The 18050-nt window shown below is 42.3% G+C and overlaps 2 protein-coding genes across 2 annotated transcripts; both read right to left on the bottom strand.

Moving 5' to 3' along the window:
* Window positions 1-1019: 1019 nt before the first annotated feature.
* LOC132263487 (CCA tRNA nucleotidyltransferase 1, mitochondrial) lies at window positions 1020-2814 on the bottom strand. The gene is made up of 4 exons (XM_059763273.1): window positions 2666-2814; window positions 2393-2589; window positions 1497-2327; window positions 1020-1433 (listed from the first exon to the last, which is right to left on the bottom strand). The coding sequence occupies exons 1-4, from the start codon at window positions 2726-2728 to the stop codon at window positions 1094-1096; spliced, it is 1431 nt and encodes a 476-aa protein (XP_059619256.1). The 5' UTR covers window positions 2729-2814; the 3' UTR covers window positions 1020-1093.
* Window positions 2815-2944: 130 nt separating this feature from the next.
* LOC132264973 (uncharacterized protein CG3556) lies at window positions 2945-17812 on the bottom strand. Its single transcript, XM_059765329.1, has 7 exons — window positions 17468-17812; window positions 6906-7061; window positions 6052-6819; window positions 5503-5982; window positions 5217-5427; window positions 4297-4390; window positions 2945-4216 (listed from the first exon to the last, which is right to left on the bottom strand). Exons 2-7 carry the CDS (start codon window positions 7021-7023, stop codon window positions 4166-4168), a joined length of 1722 nt encoding a protein of 573 aa, XP_059621312.1. The 5' UTR covers window positions 7024-7061; window positions 17468-17812; the 3' UTR covers window positions 2945-4165.
* Window positions 17813-18050: the final 238 nt, after the last annotated feature.

The following is an 18050-nucleotide window of genomic DNA, read 5'->3' as shown; positions in this document are numbered from 1 at the left end:
CTCCATTGAATGGCAAATGGATGTAAAAGTGTGCCAAAAAGCGCCCCTTCGAGCACACATATTTTATGCTAAGCCTTTCCTTCTCTGCATCTGCCGTCGAAAATCACGGAAGGAAAACGCGTTTTGGGAAAATATGCGTAACTTCAAGCAACGAAATTCCCTCTGTGATCGCTGAATTTCTCTCCGTTGTCTAACGAGGGTGAAAAACCTGGAACGCAGAGGAGGAGAGGCAAAATCGATAAATCTAAACAGCATTAAATGTTCCCTGGGGTCACAGGAACAGGGACAGGGAGAGAGAGAGAGGAAAAAACGCGGCTGAGGGTTTCACAATTTCAAATCGAAACCGGTGCGATGCCGAAGGGAGAGATCCCCGGGATTTGAGGCCAGCTGTCACTATTTCTCTGTTCCAGGTGCGATATGCACTTCATCCAGTGCACTTTAATTTATATGTGTGAGAGAGGGGATCGTCCGCAGACATTAGCGTGAACATGCCGAAAAAAAGGGCCACCAGAACCATCGATCGCTTGTCAGAGTTGAGATTCTGCCGATAAACATGAAATGTTTCTATATGCTCAGCAACACACAAGCCAAACCAACTGCTTAGCGGATCGCAATAACTGTGAAGGTGCGAGTGAACAGAATAGAATCATTCTCCGAAGGGATGGCGAGTGAACAAGAAGCGTGCTGGCGCAACCAGAAACACGCATCGTGAACATGAATGAGACACTGAATACCTTCGCGTACGAGAGCGACATTCATCATATGTCCAGACTTTCGTCATCACCGGGGCGGATTCACGGTGAATGCCAAGAGCCCATCTCTGGCGATTTATCCGGATGAGGCAACCCTCTGCCAAGGGTGCGCACAGATGGTGAAGAATTTTGTAATTCGCCGAGGAGAAAATGTATTTTTTTCTGCCTATTATCTGCCTAATTACATTAATTAAACACCCCCTGAGAACGCATCGTGACTAATCATGCCACATGGCTCTGCCGAGACACCAGCGAAAGGAGATAAAAGTGAGATAATTGATTGGAAACTTACCCCATCGGCAATTCAGTTTATTCCTCATCTTCATATATCACAAGGCTCTCTATATTTTTCTCTGTTTCTTCTGAGCTAGAGGAGGAGACCTGTTGCTTTCCCTCTTCTCCAGAATGCCCGGTAAATGCTTCAGCAGATCTTCCGTCGTTGACTTGAATTCCTCATTGGCCCAGATCTCTTTCAGTGCACTCATCACAATGCCCATGGACCTTCCCGACGGACATCCGTGCTCTTTCAGCACACTTCCATTCACAGGAAATCGTGGGATTTCCCACTGGCTAAGCAACTGCTGCAAATCCTTCTTGTTGTGATACATAAGCAATTGCTCAACGAAACTTCTCATCTCACTCAGTTTTCCTATAGTCTGGAAACACATCTTCTGGAAATGCCTGCGAAATAAAGCGCAAAGAGCATGAGAAACTACTTAAGAATATCATCACCGCTAAACTTACACAATCTTCTCAACATCTCTGGTCTGTTCACGATTCTGTATAATGTAGAAGATGAGATCTCTCTCGAAAGCAGAAAATTTCAGCCTTTCATTCAACTTCACTGCATCTTCAGGTGTCCAGAGGAGTGACGAGAGAATTGTGGCAGAATTGAGTGAACTATCAAAGTTCTTCTTTGTCTCACACAACCTTTCGAACTCCGCAATGTTTGGCTCTTCTGGCAAACCAATAAATTTCGCCATCCCACACTCCAGCATCACCTTTATGAGTTCACAGGTGAATCTGCCCTGGAGGATCTTCTTCAGCTCCACCCAAATCCTCTCGCCACTAATTCTCTCAAGACCTGCAACATTCTGTTTTATGGCCTTCAGTGTGTCCTCTTCGTGGTTATTTGCCACCTCCGCGATCCGCCCGTAAAACCGAAAGTACCGCAATATTCTCAAGTAATCCTCTTGTATCCTGGTCTCTGCACTCCCCACAAAAGCCACCCTCCTGTTCTGCAAATCCTCGAAGCCGAAGAAGTAGTCGTAAATTGTGCCATCGTCAAGGCTCATAAACATTGAATTTATCGTCAGGTCGCGACGATTCGCATCCAATTGCCAGTCTGTCGTGAACTCCACTTCTGCATGGCGTCCATCTGTGGTCACGTCAATCCTCAAGGTGGTCACTTCGAAGTTTGAGGAGTCATTGATGCGGGGAGTGATTGTGCCATGCTTCTCCCCATTTGCGTTCACCATTCGCACCTCTTCCTGCGTGAACATCTCCTTCATCTGCGTCGGAGTGGCCGTTGTGGCGAGATCTATGTCCGAGGGTATCTTCTTCATCAGCAGATCCCTAGGAATGGTGAATAACACTCAGTAAACAGACATATAACTCATTTTTCGTAGGCAGAAACTAACCTCACAGGACCGCCAGCTAATCGGATCTCATATTTGTATTTCTTGAAGAGATCCAGCAAATCCACCAAGTCTTCCGTCAGGATGGCAGCATATTCTTCACGCTTGAGTATAGTAACAACGGGATTTTCTCGTACTCTCAGGTTTAAATCCATTTTCCGGGGAACGAATTTGCTGGATTTCTTGCTAAAATACCTTGACTGCAATGTAAACACATTATGTTGAAATTGCAAATCCCGTGAAAAACTCGAAGGCACCTAAAATTTCCTTACTCACCAGATGTATCAGAGGTCCTAGATACCGTCTGGATAGGGAAACAAGCAACACATTAAAGCACATCACGGTAAAATGATGATTTTTTGAGACTTTGCGAAGAAAACATTGGAACACGCAATCTGACAGCTCATGACGATGACACCCTCTTAGCGACTACAGCGCCGAATCTTCCTCCGCGGTGTGCTTTCGAAGTGTTCCTCAATCAACTCATTTGTAATGCAGAAAGTGAAACGATAATTCAATCGAAAAGGGCGGATTAAAAAATGATTTTTTGATAGCGCTGAAAGGGATTTTATTCATTTTTTATTCAAATACTCTTGATAAGGTAGGTATGAGTAATATTGCTTCCACTCATGGTGAATAATTTTTGAAAATGTCTTGTTCAACTTGGTGTATTTTTCTTTCCTTTATTTATCCATTACTTTTATCTTTTAGTATATTATTAATTTACTTGGAAAAGCCATTAATATGTGTATTGAGTAATATTTCAATATTCATTTTCATTTTCAATAATGTCACATACAAGAATCTGATATTACAATACTATCGAAGGTGGAGATGATCTTCATCCGTGGGAGGATGAAAATCGACCTTCATCGAGATTTTAATAGCTATCTTTCCATTTTTTTTCTCTACTTGTTATGCTTAGTAATCAATAATATTAAAGTCATCAATTACCTATTATTATCATTCACGCATTTATGTTGTCTTTCCTTTAATATTTTAGGTAATTTATTGTTTATATTACTTTCATCACATACTTTTTATTTATTCATATTTCAGTTGTACCCTTAATAAATTTCCTCTAACCGCGAAAAAAACGCACTCATTTTCATGTCTAAAAACGCCGCCCTTGTCACCCATTTTATCTAATGCCGTAATTCTAGGTTTAATCTGCAAAATCATCCCCTCAATCACTCTCGAATTAATTAAAGATACAACTTTGCTTTTTTTTCTTCCTCGAATTTTCTACAGTAATTTTTCATGCTTTCATCTTGTTCACTTTTTTTGTGTCACGACTGTGCAAATTGATGGAGAGAGCTTTTTGGGAAACGGAAAAACCACCAAAAGCAATATTTTAATGCATGTTGGTTAATGTAGGTTAAATGACCTTAATAATTAATGGATATTTTAATTCACATGCGTTTTACACGTTTTACATAACTTTTTTCCCATCTCCGTTCTATTGATTTTTATTCCGATCATACATTGTTCATTCCGACATCGGAAAATGTTTTTACAAAAATACTCTCTTCCCAATTCTTTGCATATCTTTTCTGTTTGTACGAATATACCTTTTGTGGTTATCAATAAAATGTTAAAATGGTAATTTTCTTGCTTGTTTCTCTCTGTGGCTTATTTGTTTCAAACTCTTTTTTTTTAAGCATTTTCTGGTGGGTCCATGACTCAATCAACTCAGGCGATAAAATACTGTCGAGGAGCGAAATAAGAGGTGAATGTGTCCAACTGAGTGGCTGCCCAGCTCTGGGTGGAATCAATTTATAATTTTTTATACCAATAGAGGTAATGCTCGCCCTCCTCGACGATTAACTGCAGAGAGATGGCGACATAAAAGAGAAGTGTTATTGAAATGTGACGCTGGAGTGCACACAACTCATGCAATTTATTACCTCGTCGACACCCACTGGCGCGATGAGCTGGTTCCCAGGTGGATTGGCGGGATCAGGAAGTTCAGGAAGACGATAGAGTAGCCAGTAGTTGTATCTGTTGGGGTGGAAAATTAACACGAATTATGAGCTATTGGACTTCTGGACGCCAGCCAAAAAGCACCGAAAGCTTTTAGTCTGCTCTATATTTCGTGAAATGTGTATTCTTGAGGGTGAAACATTTCACAAAATATCTCTTCTAACGTCTATGTGAAATTTAATAAAATAAATTGCGGGGTAATATTTTGAATAAAATCGTTAGTGTACAGAAATTGCTTCTCAGCCATTTCAGGCTGAGAATGTCAGTAAAATTTGCTCCCTTGGAACTATAAATTGTGATATTGGGAGCTAATTTATTTATGGCGAAAGCATATTGCCAGCCTCTAATGGAGCGAAGAGTGTGCATTGCAATATTGTTCGTTCGGCTCTGGCATAATTAAAACATATCAATTTATCGACTCCCAAGAAGCGTTTGCGTTTTGCTCTTGGTTTTTGCCCGAGAAGAAGGAGTGGAAAATCGAATTTTCAGCTAGAAAAATTATGTCTTTAAGAAAAAAAATACAAATTGAACGACTAAATTTCGTTCTGCGAAAAAAGTCTATTTCAAAATCGTTTTTAAATGGTAAAAGAGCAAGAGAAAAAATAGTGATTATTTCACTGATGATAATTGACTTCTTGCACGAAATTAGATTTTTCTTCAGATTTTCCTTCAAGGCGAAACTATGCTTAAACTCTCATTCTTTTTTTATTCTCAATTTCTTTGCCCGCTTTTGCCAGAGAGAAACGAAATATTGCTTGATCAGCTCCGGGTTGAAAACTCAGCTTCATTCTTCACCAGAAGTCGCTTATGCGGATGTATAATTTTCACAATCTCCGTCACTCACCCTCTCGGTTCCTCCTTTAGGCCAGCCAGGGTGTGCACATAGTGTCCGTTTGGCCACTCACGGGCCTCGAAGGCGAATCGTGAGTCCAACTCGGCCGCCTGGGTCATGGCCCGGAAGAAGCTGGTGTTCTTGGACGAGACGAGGGACAGGGAGAACGTATCCGTCACATTCGATCCCACCCACAGCGTGTACGTGTAAGACACATTCTTCACTGTTGGGGCAAAATCAATACAGATAGGGGGTGAGAAAAGGGGTGCAAGTGAGAGATTGATGGTGCAGTGCTCACCCTCAGACTCCTCCACTGATGTTCCGGGAACGCCCAGCAGAGTAGCAATCTTGCTCTCTCCGTTCTCGCCATTCTCTCCGTTGCCGTTCATCTCCCTGATCACGTGATCGCACTGCAGTATCCTCACGGCGCCTAGTCCCTTCCAGCCCAGCGCCAGGATAATGTCCGCCGTGAGTCCCACGCCCACATTGGGATCCTGGCCATCCTGCAGCGGCTCCTCCGTCCAGCCGCCGTCGGACCTCTGGCGCTCGAGGATCCACTTGGAGGCGGCGGAGCGACTCCACTTGCCGGCCGGGTCGGGCTCCAAGTCCTGGAGAGCCTGCATGGCGAGAGCTGTGCTCCGCAGCGAGCCGAAACTGCCGCGCGGACCTTGAAGGCTCGCCAAACCTCGAGCTGGTCGTCGTACAAAGTGCTGCAAGTGCCGATGGCGATGGTCTGTGACGATGCAGCGCAGAGCCAAAAGTACCATGGCCACAGTGTCTGAAATATCAAGGATGAGCACTCAACCTCCGAGCGAAATTAGCGTGCCTATTTCCGACAAGGACTCACCAACACTCTGGTCGGTTCCGCCACTGGCAATGTCCAACAGTCGCCGGATTTGCCTCTTCCGCACGTGAGCGGCTGAGCTACACGCCGCCAGTGTCACCAGAGCGAATTCCTGATCCTGGGCCGGTTCGTGGCGCAGCAGATTCGCCACGAGATCGTGAGTGTGGAACCTCTTGGGGTCCTTGCACAGTGATCCCAGAGCAAGCACGTAACGCGCCAGCTTGTCGGCATTCACGGGCATCGGAAGGGAGTTGTGGTGGTTCAGCATGGTGAGGATTTCGATCTCCATCTGCTTCACGGACAGAAGCTCCTCCAGATCGGCTATCATCTGCACGTGGTTGTCGGAGTCCGTGGGATCTCGGCCGCCGGAGAGCTCCTTCGCCAGGATGACCATGTGGGTGTCGTTTCCCCAGCCGAAGTCGTGCTCTCGCTTCTCCTTCAGCCAATCCAGAGCCTTGGCGATGCCGGCCGATTCCTGCTGATTGGGCCCACTTGAGCCCATTATCTGGTGATCGTCGGTGAGCGCGGGTTGCTCGGGAAGCTGGGCATCGCCGAAGTCCTGATTGGTGGTGGCTGAGGACGCTGTAGAAGGCGTGCCGGCGGAAGCCATGGAGTAGCCCTGGCCGTCCGCCGTCGTGGCCGGCGACACGCTCGTGAGGCCGGACACCGGTATTCCCCCGACGCCTATCACTGCCGGCTGGTGGGTGTCGTAGTGGGACGTTGTGTGATGCTGCTGAACAGTTGTCGACACGGATTCCGTTGATGTTTGTGCTGGGGAAGAGCGCATAAATTATCTTCCTCTCGCCCAGACAACACTCTCAACAATTAATTCCACACAATACTCGTAATTAACTCACATATAAGTGGTGCTGTACTGTTCCCACCCCCGTAGCTCGACGCCACAACGCACACGGTGGAGAGCAGAAAGTGCAGGAGGAACATAAATGAAAAAGTGCTGTCCAATTTTCCCTCCATTAGTGCTGTTCGATTGGAAATGGAGTTGAAATTAATATCTGAAACGATAGACAAGATAATTGGAAATTTATTTTCATCTGATAAAAGCTACACCAAATACATGGACGGGATTTTAATTTTCCCGATATCGCCCAGCGCTATTCCATTTACATACATATGTCCCTTTTTCCACTTCGACACAGCCAGACAAAAGAGCCGTCATTTCTAACCCCGCATTGGGAAGGACAAAAGCCAGGGAATGGAGAGATTTTATCTGGTAGCGATTCCTAAAAGTGCCTTCAAAAGCATTTCCTTCCACGATCGAAAGGTCATGGATTGGAAATAAATTTTCCCACTCATCAAACTGGTGAAAATAGAATGACAATCTGACCTTTCAGGTGAAATCTCATTATGAAAGCTTTATGCGAAAAGCCTATTTGCAAAGCAAACTCTCAACAACCCCAATAAATGTGTAATGTGAAGTGTTATTTTAATGCATCTGATTAATTAATAAATCAACTAATCACGAGCTTTCAATTGTGGTCTATTAATTAAATTAGTTTAGTGGTTTCGATGTAATCAATTGCATATTGTGTCGAGAACCATTGATTTAAGCTCTTAACCTTAGACTTGATATTTACATATAGTGGAACGTCTTGAATCCGAGTGAAATCTTTCCGGACGCTCACAGTGACACGCCAGCTCGGCCATGGATTGGCATTTAAGAAATTTTCAATCCAAATGCCACCGAAACTGTGTGCTCTCAGGAATAAATACAATTCACGTGCCATTGGCGGTAAATCATCTCTGGCAATTCAGTGAAATATTTCGCAGTGCACGGTCACATTGTTTGAGATATCGGGCGCCATAAATTCAGTAATTTCACTAGCTGCAGATTGGACTTTGGAGATGGAGTGTTTGCAGAGTGGTCGTGCAACCCTTTGGCATGGAGTTAATATTTCGCACAAACAACTACCCTTTTTGAAGTTAATGGAGCTTTAAAGCTTTTCCGCTTCGACGGCTAAGCGTTTTAGCGCAAATAAATTTAAATGTCAACCCCTCTCTTGCCCTTTCGGGGGGGGAGGGTGAATATTTGCCATGTGGTATTTGAATGTTATGTGTGCATGGCGCGGAGAGAAAAGGTGATGATTTGGTGTGAAGCTATCCGTAACCCATACCAAATTATACTATTATCCATCTAACACTTCTGCCACCCTGACAATTTATCACTGCGGAGCACTCTGAGGGTGAGATTGAGCCCCAGTGAATCGTATATTGTTTTGATATTATAATTGGATAATTTATACAATTTAATCCCTCGCCCCGCCTGTCACGGCCCCAGAATTGTGCGTGCGTCCTCCCAGTGGCACGACTGTGCGGCGAAGGGATCGTGGGTGGATGTTTGAGCGGTAAATTAACGCTCACTTTATGGCTTCAGAGATAGAGAGTGTATTCAAGTGTAAACGAACTCATAAGTTATTCATTTTAATTCGCACAGCATTTCTTCGGGCTCCTCATACTTATATGTGCGTAATATCATTTTGCAAATATAATTTCTAAATTAGCATCAAAGACGAGGTGAAAGAGCTTAAGGATGAAATATTAATTTTTAATTATCCACTCTTCTGCGCATCTAAGCATCCTTCCTCTTCTCTCGCCCTCAATCATCTCAAAGCAAAAGGGGTGCAATTTATCAAGCTGCGAAGCAGATATATTTAAAAGAATAGCACATATAGCTCTACTCTCCAACACATCTAATAGACATTTAGAGACCCGAGATTAATTATAGTTTGCAGAAGCATTTGCTTTTTTCCCTTTAAATTAGCTTTCTCTCTCTCACACGCTTTGATGTCATTAGCAATTTTCCCTAATTTATACACACAGTTTGCACACATACACATCGCGTCATGTTTATATTTTCCGTACTTTCCACATTTCACGCATCCCAAAAAGCGCCCATAAAAACCCATGAATTTTGCATTAAAGTGTCTTATTATAAAATGTGTGTGTGTGGATAAAATTAAAGCCAGTAATGCTGCCACTCTCAATATTTTATGCTCCTGCATAAAATGATCCTAATGGCATCATACTTAATGCAGAAGCATTGCAATGCTCAAGTATGAATTCCTCATACCGCTCTTCATATAATATTTCATCATTTCAAGACACTTTCCTGTTGATTTTCTAATTACATTATGAATAGACACAAAGTTCGACATGTATTTTGTTGGAAGTTAGGAAAATATGGCTTCTTACATAAATAATAACCCTCATATGAATATATGTGATATCTTAGCGGTGCCTTTTAAAGTAAATTAATGAATGAGCTTTCAAAATAGTTACTGTTATGAAACCCTTCACAGTCCTCTCACCATGGCAAATTCGTCAGGCAGTCTTCTCCGCAATTGGATTCTTCCGAACGAGTCACACATTCACATATCGCGAGGGAAATTTATGTAAATAACAGCACTTACTTGGGGTAATGCGGAGAAATTCTTGGTTATGCAGTAATTGTGGTTTATGAAGTTGTAAATATTTAACCGCACAAAAAATATTGTATTTGCATTTGACATTTTTAATTCAGCGAAGACGGTCGATGTGAACAAGAGCAAAATCCCCCAAAACAAAGCGGTGCGTTTGGTGGGATTTATCCCAGCAAAAGTGATTTATAAAATTTTCATATGCACTGTCAAATCCATAACGGCATTTGTGAATGTTTTATGTGAATTTAGCTGAATGTCCAGCGATTTCTGACCAAAATATGCTATGATATTTTAATGCTCAGCTACAATTGTGATGATTTGTGTGTTTTTACCGCTTCTCTCCCGCAGAGTTCAATACCCGGAAATTGATTTTTTGTCCAATAGGGATTTATATTAGCTGTCTTGATGGCTGTTTTGCCGTGCTCAGCTTCTCACCGGTGTGAAGGGCATTCTTGGCACATCTAATTGTCCCCAGCATCCGAACAGGATCGTTCGTTTTAATTAACGTCAGCGAAATGCGCGCGTAATCTTATCGTTAACTGGGAGAAAATTAACATTGTCTCTGCTTGAAATTGCTAATTGCCTCCCACTTTAGACTTGTTCTATAATTCTTAATTAAAATTCCCTACGTGCATGTGGAGATTGTCAGCTTTTCATTACAATAAAGTATTCACGCGGGGGGTGAAAATAAAAAGGCTCCCCTTTTTCCTGTGCGAAAAAAATAAAGAGAGCCAAAAGATACACACCGCAAAATAGTACATGTAAAAGCAATATTATGGGATTTTCTCCCTCAGCCACTGTTTCGTGGTGTGGGGAAGCAAAATTTTATCCTCTCTTCCACTCACCCAGAGATATATTCTATCTATTTTATCGGGTAGGAAGCGGAAAGGCATCGCCGGGGAAAGAGTTGGGTGGGCGGAATAGAAGCAGCCGTGAACTATGTCTAGACTGTGGTAATGTCTGCCAGGATACAAATCCCAAAGCGTTGTTATAAAAACTTATTCTTTATGCTTAAGCTCTAACACTGATTTTCTCATCATGCCTCCACTCGAAATCTCTCTTTTCCATGGGAAATTCCACTCACACTCATGCGCTTGCCTAACAATTCGCATTAGCGATGTGATGCGAAAATGGAGCAACAACTCTAAATATTAAAGTGAACTTATTGGATTCGGATGCTGTTTGGGGATTTCTAAGCACCTCTTGCCAGTCATCAAAACTTTCCCGATGTGAGCTTTCATTGCATTTCCCCGAGTATGAAACAGGGAAATCTATAGTCCGTGTGATCGCATGTGGAAAGTGTGGAAATTTCACAAACTAAAGTGCTGGGAAAACAGGAATACATATTAATTAGTGAGAATGACTCATGCACAAAAAATGAGAAACACTTTGCACGAATATCTCTCATTTTCTAAAAATGCCCCAGAGAGCGAGAGAGAAAGCGGAAAGTTGTGGAGTGAAAATTTCCCACCAGAGTTGACGATGTACGTGTTTTTATTTCTCTGCAGCAATAAAAACAATTAAAAATGCATTTTCCACTCTTGTACCTCTCAATAATAAACTTTCCCGCCATTCCGTGCACACCAGCAATACACATTTGGTCTTTTCCCAAAGACGAGGACACTTTCATTCATCTCTCTCGCCCACCTCTTGGGAGGAATGAAAAGGCGTGTGTGGCATCGCATGAAAAGATAAATTGAACAACACTTTCTCGTGAGCTCGTGATTTTTCCCAAGCGAATGACATGGAAAACTGCCTCTCTCAGCGGCCTCGTGACTTTCGAGAGTGGTGAGTGTCAATGGGGGTGAATTGTGTACTTTGTGTGCCCAGAAAAAAGGTATACCTTTGGCAAAATGGAATAATGCAATCCTCTTTGTCTAGCCCAAACAAAAGGGGGTGGCGGAGAGCCACACACGAAACCAAACCCCTTCCAGTCAATGTGACGCCAGAAGTGGATTCAATTTTTCCAGCCATTCAATTTTCATTCATCAAGAAAACTCCACGCACCTGCTATATAGGCACTTTGCTTTCGGAAAAAAAACACACTTTTCGGGATGACTTCCACTGTGGGGAAAGAAAGGGAATGGTGTGAGTCAGCAATGAGATACGCAATGGGGAATCAAATTGAATTTATTACCGGGACGACGCCACTCGATCCCAAGGCGCCGTTCCCCTTTTGGCAATCATTATTTGGGATTTCATTCCTTGAAATGTGTGCAACAGACTGAAGATATGACTAGAATATTCAAATTCTCGCAATTCATCTCAATTTCCCTCCACCTGTACACGCACATTATTGGAATGCCTCCTTAAAACTCCTTCCGCCACACGAATTGTGTGGCAGACACAAAAGGGAGAAAATATCACAAATGATAGCACATCGCATCTCAAGAAACTCAGTTAAGAAATCACAACATTATCAATAATAAAGTCTTATCAAACTGGGGAACTTCACAAAACCCCCAATGTATTAATATGTAAATACCTCTCTTGGCAACCCCTCAAAATTCACATGAATATTTTCCTATTAAAATGTCGTGGGCGGGAGGGAATTTAATATTAAGACGACATTCTCGACGTGGGTAGACTCATATTAGATGGGTTTGGCATATTCCGAGTGCGTACAGAAAAAAATTCACCTCATCCAGTGTCACGAGGACTCTTCTCTGGGCTCAAAATGAGGACAAAAAGCGTCTTTGTGTCTGCTATCGATCACTTTGCATAAATGCTTAAGCACGAGTGGATGCCACAACCCCTGCCCGGAGGCTCTCATCCCTCTCTCGACTAGTGTATTTTAAAATTTATATCGTGTGCGATATTTTATGCGGTCTCCTGCTTAAGTATGCACATAAATCTGATTTCGATTTACTTTAGCCCCTCGCGGTTGGAGTCAAAAAGTAGCTTTGAGGGATCTCTGAATGGCAAAGGCTCCCTCGTGACTTTGTTAATGTACATAAGTGTAGATTTATGTTTCACCAGAATAGACATCAATTCTATAATTCCCTCAATTGTAATTCAATTTGTTTCCTTTCTGCATCAGAATTTTCCCTGCGATATGTAGATAATGGAATTAACTTATCACGAATTTAAATTCCTCCTGCAATCTGCGGAGGGATCAGGTATTCATTCACCGAAGACGAGTATAACTATGCAAATGGGAATTTGGTTGCGCACAAAAAATCTCTCAAATTAAACCGTATATTTAATTTTCGCTGCTATTCATAGATCGATGGTGTAAAATTCAAATTAATTCAATTTCCACTGATGAAACTTTTGTTTCATCGGCCGGAAATGCGCGAAAGTGCATTTTTATCGTGTCTGACTGAATATTTTCCTTATCGAAATTCCAGGTATAAATTAATTACATTTCACCCAAGTGTCGTGACACTTTTCACTGGTGGCCATAAACAAGCGGGCCGACAATTAAACGCAATTTCGCACTCTAGCAGATTTAATTGCTGGAAGAGGATTTCTAATTGATGACGATCTGGAAAGTACACCCCATTAAATGATTAATATTTTAACATAATGCCTCGTCGAATGACGAGAGGCGGATGCCGAGAGAGAGCATAAACACTTAGCAGCAGTTTCCAGGTGTATCCTTTCAGGAAATCACCGAGTTCTTCGTGTTAAATGTTTTGAATGAGGAGAGATTTGAGGGTGGGCCACCCTGGAAGGTTCCTTCGGTGGGTGAGAAAAGTATCGCTTCGTGATTCATGTCTGTGCAGAAAGTTGACTATGGTACACAAGTGAGAGAAGTGGGAAAGTGAAGGGGTAAAAAATTGAGGTGTGTTGTGTGAAAGTGAAAAACGATTCATGCGAGAAAGTTGTTTTAACTTTGAATTATGTAACGTAATGCGGGGGTGGTGGGACTTTGTCTTTCCAGTTCAAATACGACTGGTTTGGTGACTAGTCGCAGGGCATTTGATAAGCAGAAGTTCAGTTTTGTCCTTGCGACATACATAGAATTACATATTCATCGGGACGATAATGTGGGGGCGACGTGGAAGGGGTTGCTGTAAAAGGGAGAGCAAGTGTATAATCCCGAGGGTAATGAAATTTCAGTGTGAACTCGCACCGTCACCCAAGTAATCTCTGGGCAAACAGAGATCCCATGTACAAGTCCCATATTCATCCAGATGATATGAGCTTGCAACACGGCCAAGCGAGCATGAGGCGGCCTGGAAATGCATACAGAGGAAATTTATAGTTGGAACGACTAAAGCGAGCATTATTAAATGCAAAATGAAAATACTCTGCTACACGGATGGAATTTGAAATTTTCAAATATCTCCCTTTCCCCAGCATGCACAGGACGCTCAGACAGCACAAATGAATGGAGCCATTATTCCTTCCCAATCAAAAATTACTAGGGCGAGGCGGTGCACAGAAAAAAGCGCACTTCTCCAAATTAACAAATAGATGGGTTGGCAGAAACAGGGGCAATTGCTGGAAAATTGCATCGAGATACGCTAATGATCCTGAAGAACCTCCGCCCTCACTCAAGCCGTGGGAAATATTGTGTGGAACTGGGAAAGAGTCTTGTAGTGTGGCAAAGGAATGGCAAATTGGAGAAAGTTTCATTATATTTTCTGGCGTGGCAAAAGTTTAAATTTCTTGTACAAACGAAAAAGCTATTTACTTTTATGACGGAACGAACAATCGGAACTTTTCCGTCTTCCTTGTTGTTTAGCAAGAAAATAGTTTTTTTCTTCATATTTCTAGTTCTGCTTGAAAAAGATTTATTTTCAATAATGTCCTCTCTCGATATTTTAATGCATTTCGACTATTATTATTGCTCGTATGAAAAATGCCTGGTGGTTTCAACTTAACAACCCAATTATAAGACAACGGCAGCGCGAAAATCCGATTAGTGAGTCTTACAGAGTTTCCACCATTGCGATGGTGCAACTCATTGTCATAATGGACGTGCAAACATTTTGGGTGAAGCGCAAAGCCAACACCTGAAGTAAGTGCGTTCGTGGGCCCATGAATGAATGTAAATGAAATTCTATGTGTCTCTTTTGTCCTCATTTATTAGTCACTGACGCTGGGAATTGCTGAAGGAATAAGAGCCTGAATAATTCCCACTCATTGTGCACAAAAGAAGAATGTGTCTTAATTAAATATTCATGTGACGCGTCAGATTGTGGTTTAAATTTTCCAACTCTCTGCATTACAATAAAATCACTGGGCGAGAAACTCTTACAACACAGAGACTTGTTACCATCTCAATGCCATTCACCACACGCGTCAACCTCACGCTTTTCGGGGGAGGAATTCGGATTTGCAGAAATACGCGAACCCCATTTATGAAATTTTGAAATTATATTTGCATAACTATATATGGTTTATAGAGATTTCCATGGCACTGGCAGACGACAGCGGCGGCGGCGGATGAGGAGTGAGACCGCACGAAAAGCTCGTGGCTGCATAATCCCAATTATTGTTGGGGAGGTTTATTCATATAATTTCTGTACACACTCCGGCCAATTTATTTGCACTCCATTTTCTACGCCGGACGAGCATTTAAAATAAATAATTTTAATTCACATCGAATATATGTAGCAGAGCATTCTCCTCATCCGCGCCACTATTTGTCGACACACAGTCTGCTTTTTTTCCCTCCCCGAACGATAAATTCTCAAATTTGGAGCTTCAAACGCTCTCGTGGTTTTGGCAATTCATATTGATTGCTGTGAAACAACCCGACAGTCAAAGCGTATCCAATTCAATTAATCTTTTAACACACACTCGCCGTACATCGAGAGTGATAAAGTTTGGGATGCGCCTATTGCTTGACAAATTGAAAGTGCGGTTCTCCGAGCTCTCCTCGATATAAGATAAGGCTTTATACGTTAGGAAATATTTGCTTCAGCATTTCACTTGGCATTTTATTAAGGCTACAGAAATTCAATTTCCTGACTCTTCTCCATTTTTTTTTGTAAAGAAACAAGTCAAGCTTATATGCCGCAGAAGAGCTCTATTTATGAGCATAATATGCTTTCACAAGACTGCTTTAAATTTCAATCTTGATGGCAATCTTTATTGCAGAATGGATACAATTATTGGGTAGCGTCCTAATTGACTAACTTATCTGACGCACAATGTTCTCATCTCATAAAGTGATAAACTTACCTCATAACACCAAATGGAGTAATGCATTTACTCAGCACAACGAACCGCCAGTGAACCAGATTCAAAGGCTTTTGTACCTCCGTACAAACCCCAATGAATTATTTTGTGTGAATTTTCTCGTGTAGAAATTATATATCATAGCAGTTAATTCTCCGAGCCACAAAACACCTCTATTAAATTATATCCTTCTGGAATTATTCACCAGAATGTACTTTACACGCTCTAAATGTAACATTGGAGTATCGATTTGAAGTTTCTAATGTTTTCATTTCTATGAAACCTCATATTTTAATAAGCGAGCAAGACAGTGATAGACACGAGACGTCAATCAGGGCTGAGCTTTGTGTAATTAATACATAATACGTTTGTATTCAGTGTCTGGTTCAACCCCTTGGCCAGTTGGGCATTTTATGTGTGCACTCATTGATCAACAAACCATTTCAACTTGACCATGTTGTATGTTCAGTCACTAAATGCTCACATTTGGTATTTATTTAAAAGGTCCCCCAAATGAACTCTACCTTTGAGCATCGCTACAAAATCACGCGAATGAAAATCAATTGGAACAGGACTTCTCTCACAAGTGAATTTAAGAATTGGAGGTGTTTCGTATCCGACTCAGATGAGCGCCAAGGAGGAGGAAATATGTATATAGATAGGGTGGAAAAAAAATACAAATTTACAGCAATTTTCCAAGAGACGTGCTGGAGTTGAAGGAAGTAGAAGATGAGTAAGATTATGATGATAGCTCGCTTCGACGTACATAAGCTAGGTACATTCATTTTATGTACTACAAACACACACATACATATTACACGATGTATTAGATGGAGGGGGTGGTTGAGTGGTTGGGAAGGGAGGAAAATGAATAGAAAATTTTCGCATCTCTTAGCCTGGCTCTTGATACGCTCCCATCACGAGGAACCCGTCCGTGTGCGCCCCCAAACCGACGGAAAGCTATTTACCGGAGGTACCCTCTATATTTTTTGCACACTTCCTGTGCAATCTCTCCTCATATCGTTAGTCATTTGATAAGCACTTTTCGCTCGCTGAGGCTCTCTTCCTGTCTAATGGGAAATGCCGCAGTCTGGCATATGCGGACAGATGTTGAACAACAAGACTCCCACTTTCTCCCGCCCCAACTCTCGCTCGCACGGAGCCCGAGCATTGAGAATCCCATATCAGGATTTCACAGAATTGAATACATAAGCGTCACACAGTCCTCGATGGCAGAAGGAATGAGAAAGAAATGAGCCGGCAGCAAAATTGCTATATTTGCCGGGAAGCGGATGGAGTGGGGGCATCAAGGAACGACGGCGACGAAGAACTTGGCGTCTGAATAGACAAGTATTAGTATGACGAAGAGTCAGATTAAATTGCCAACACACAGAGTGATGAAAGCAGAGCAAAGCAAAAAAACAGGATGAAGGAATATGAGGCAAAGGATGCGAAGCTCGGGAAAAGGAAGAAACATCTGCAGAGGCGACAGTGGAGAAAAGGGCTGCTTCCCTGGGCAATATATGTACATGTACACGAAAATGTTTAAACAGAACAACACCCAGTGAAGTGTTTTGTGTTCACAGAAAGCACTTTGAAGCGGAGGAAAAATAAACAGATAGGAAAGAAAAGTCGAAAAGAGGAGCATTTCGCACGATTTGCAGGAGGAATGAGGTGCCGTACATAAAAGGATCTCTCCTTCGCCATATGAGAAAACTTCATATTGTGCCGCAGGACGATACACCACAACAGGAGACACACGAGGAACTGCCGGAGCGGATTTGAAGTGGGAGACAAGGTATGAATGGGGCTGAATAATAAAAATGTGTTCAAGGTGAAAATATTACATAAAGTTCGATGAGAAGCCGGTCGGTTGATTCGTTCAATTTGACCTCAATTTGATGTTCCACCAATTTCTTCCGGGCACTGCACAATTCAATACGCTGCCGCAATGGTGTCTCGGCAGTTGGAGCCGCACAATTTCTCAAAAACTACGGTGCCAACTAGAGTGTCCACAATTGGGTGAAAGAACAACAGCACCGGATGGAAAATTATTCACAGAAAAACCTTTCGAGACTGGCACAAGAGAGTGTTATATAAATACACTGTGAGAAAAGGGGGTCCTCTAGAGGAGACACAAGTCCCTCCTATTGGCTCCCGATGGTGATGTAACCCAACCGAAGGTTCAACTGCGACTGATTGCACTTGCTCTTGCTTCCACCACCGACTAGAATTTCACCCGTCTGTGCCGAAGGGGAGGAAAATGGAGTGGAAATTCTCCTGCACAGAGTCGAACTCAAAGCACACACGATGATTTGTTGCTTTGGCAGAAATACGCGAGCTTCCAAAGCAAATTCAAGCTCTCTTCGTCAATTAATCCCAAAACGCTAGAAAAATCACAAAAAAATCATTCATTATTCATTAGTCAAG

This window comes from Phlebotomus argentipes, unplaced genomic scaffold (genome assembly GCF_947086385.1).
Source record: "Phlebotomus argentipes unplaced genomic scaffold, Phlebotomus argentipes genome assembly contig_2, whole genome shotgun sequence".
Lineage (NCBI taxonomy): Eukaryota > Metazoa > Arthropoda > Insecta > Diptera > Psychodidae > Phlebotomus > Phlebotomus argentipes.
The sequence above is the reverse complement of the archived record's forward strand: the minus strand, read 5'-3'. Positions and strand labels throughout refer to the sequence as shown.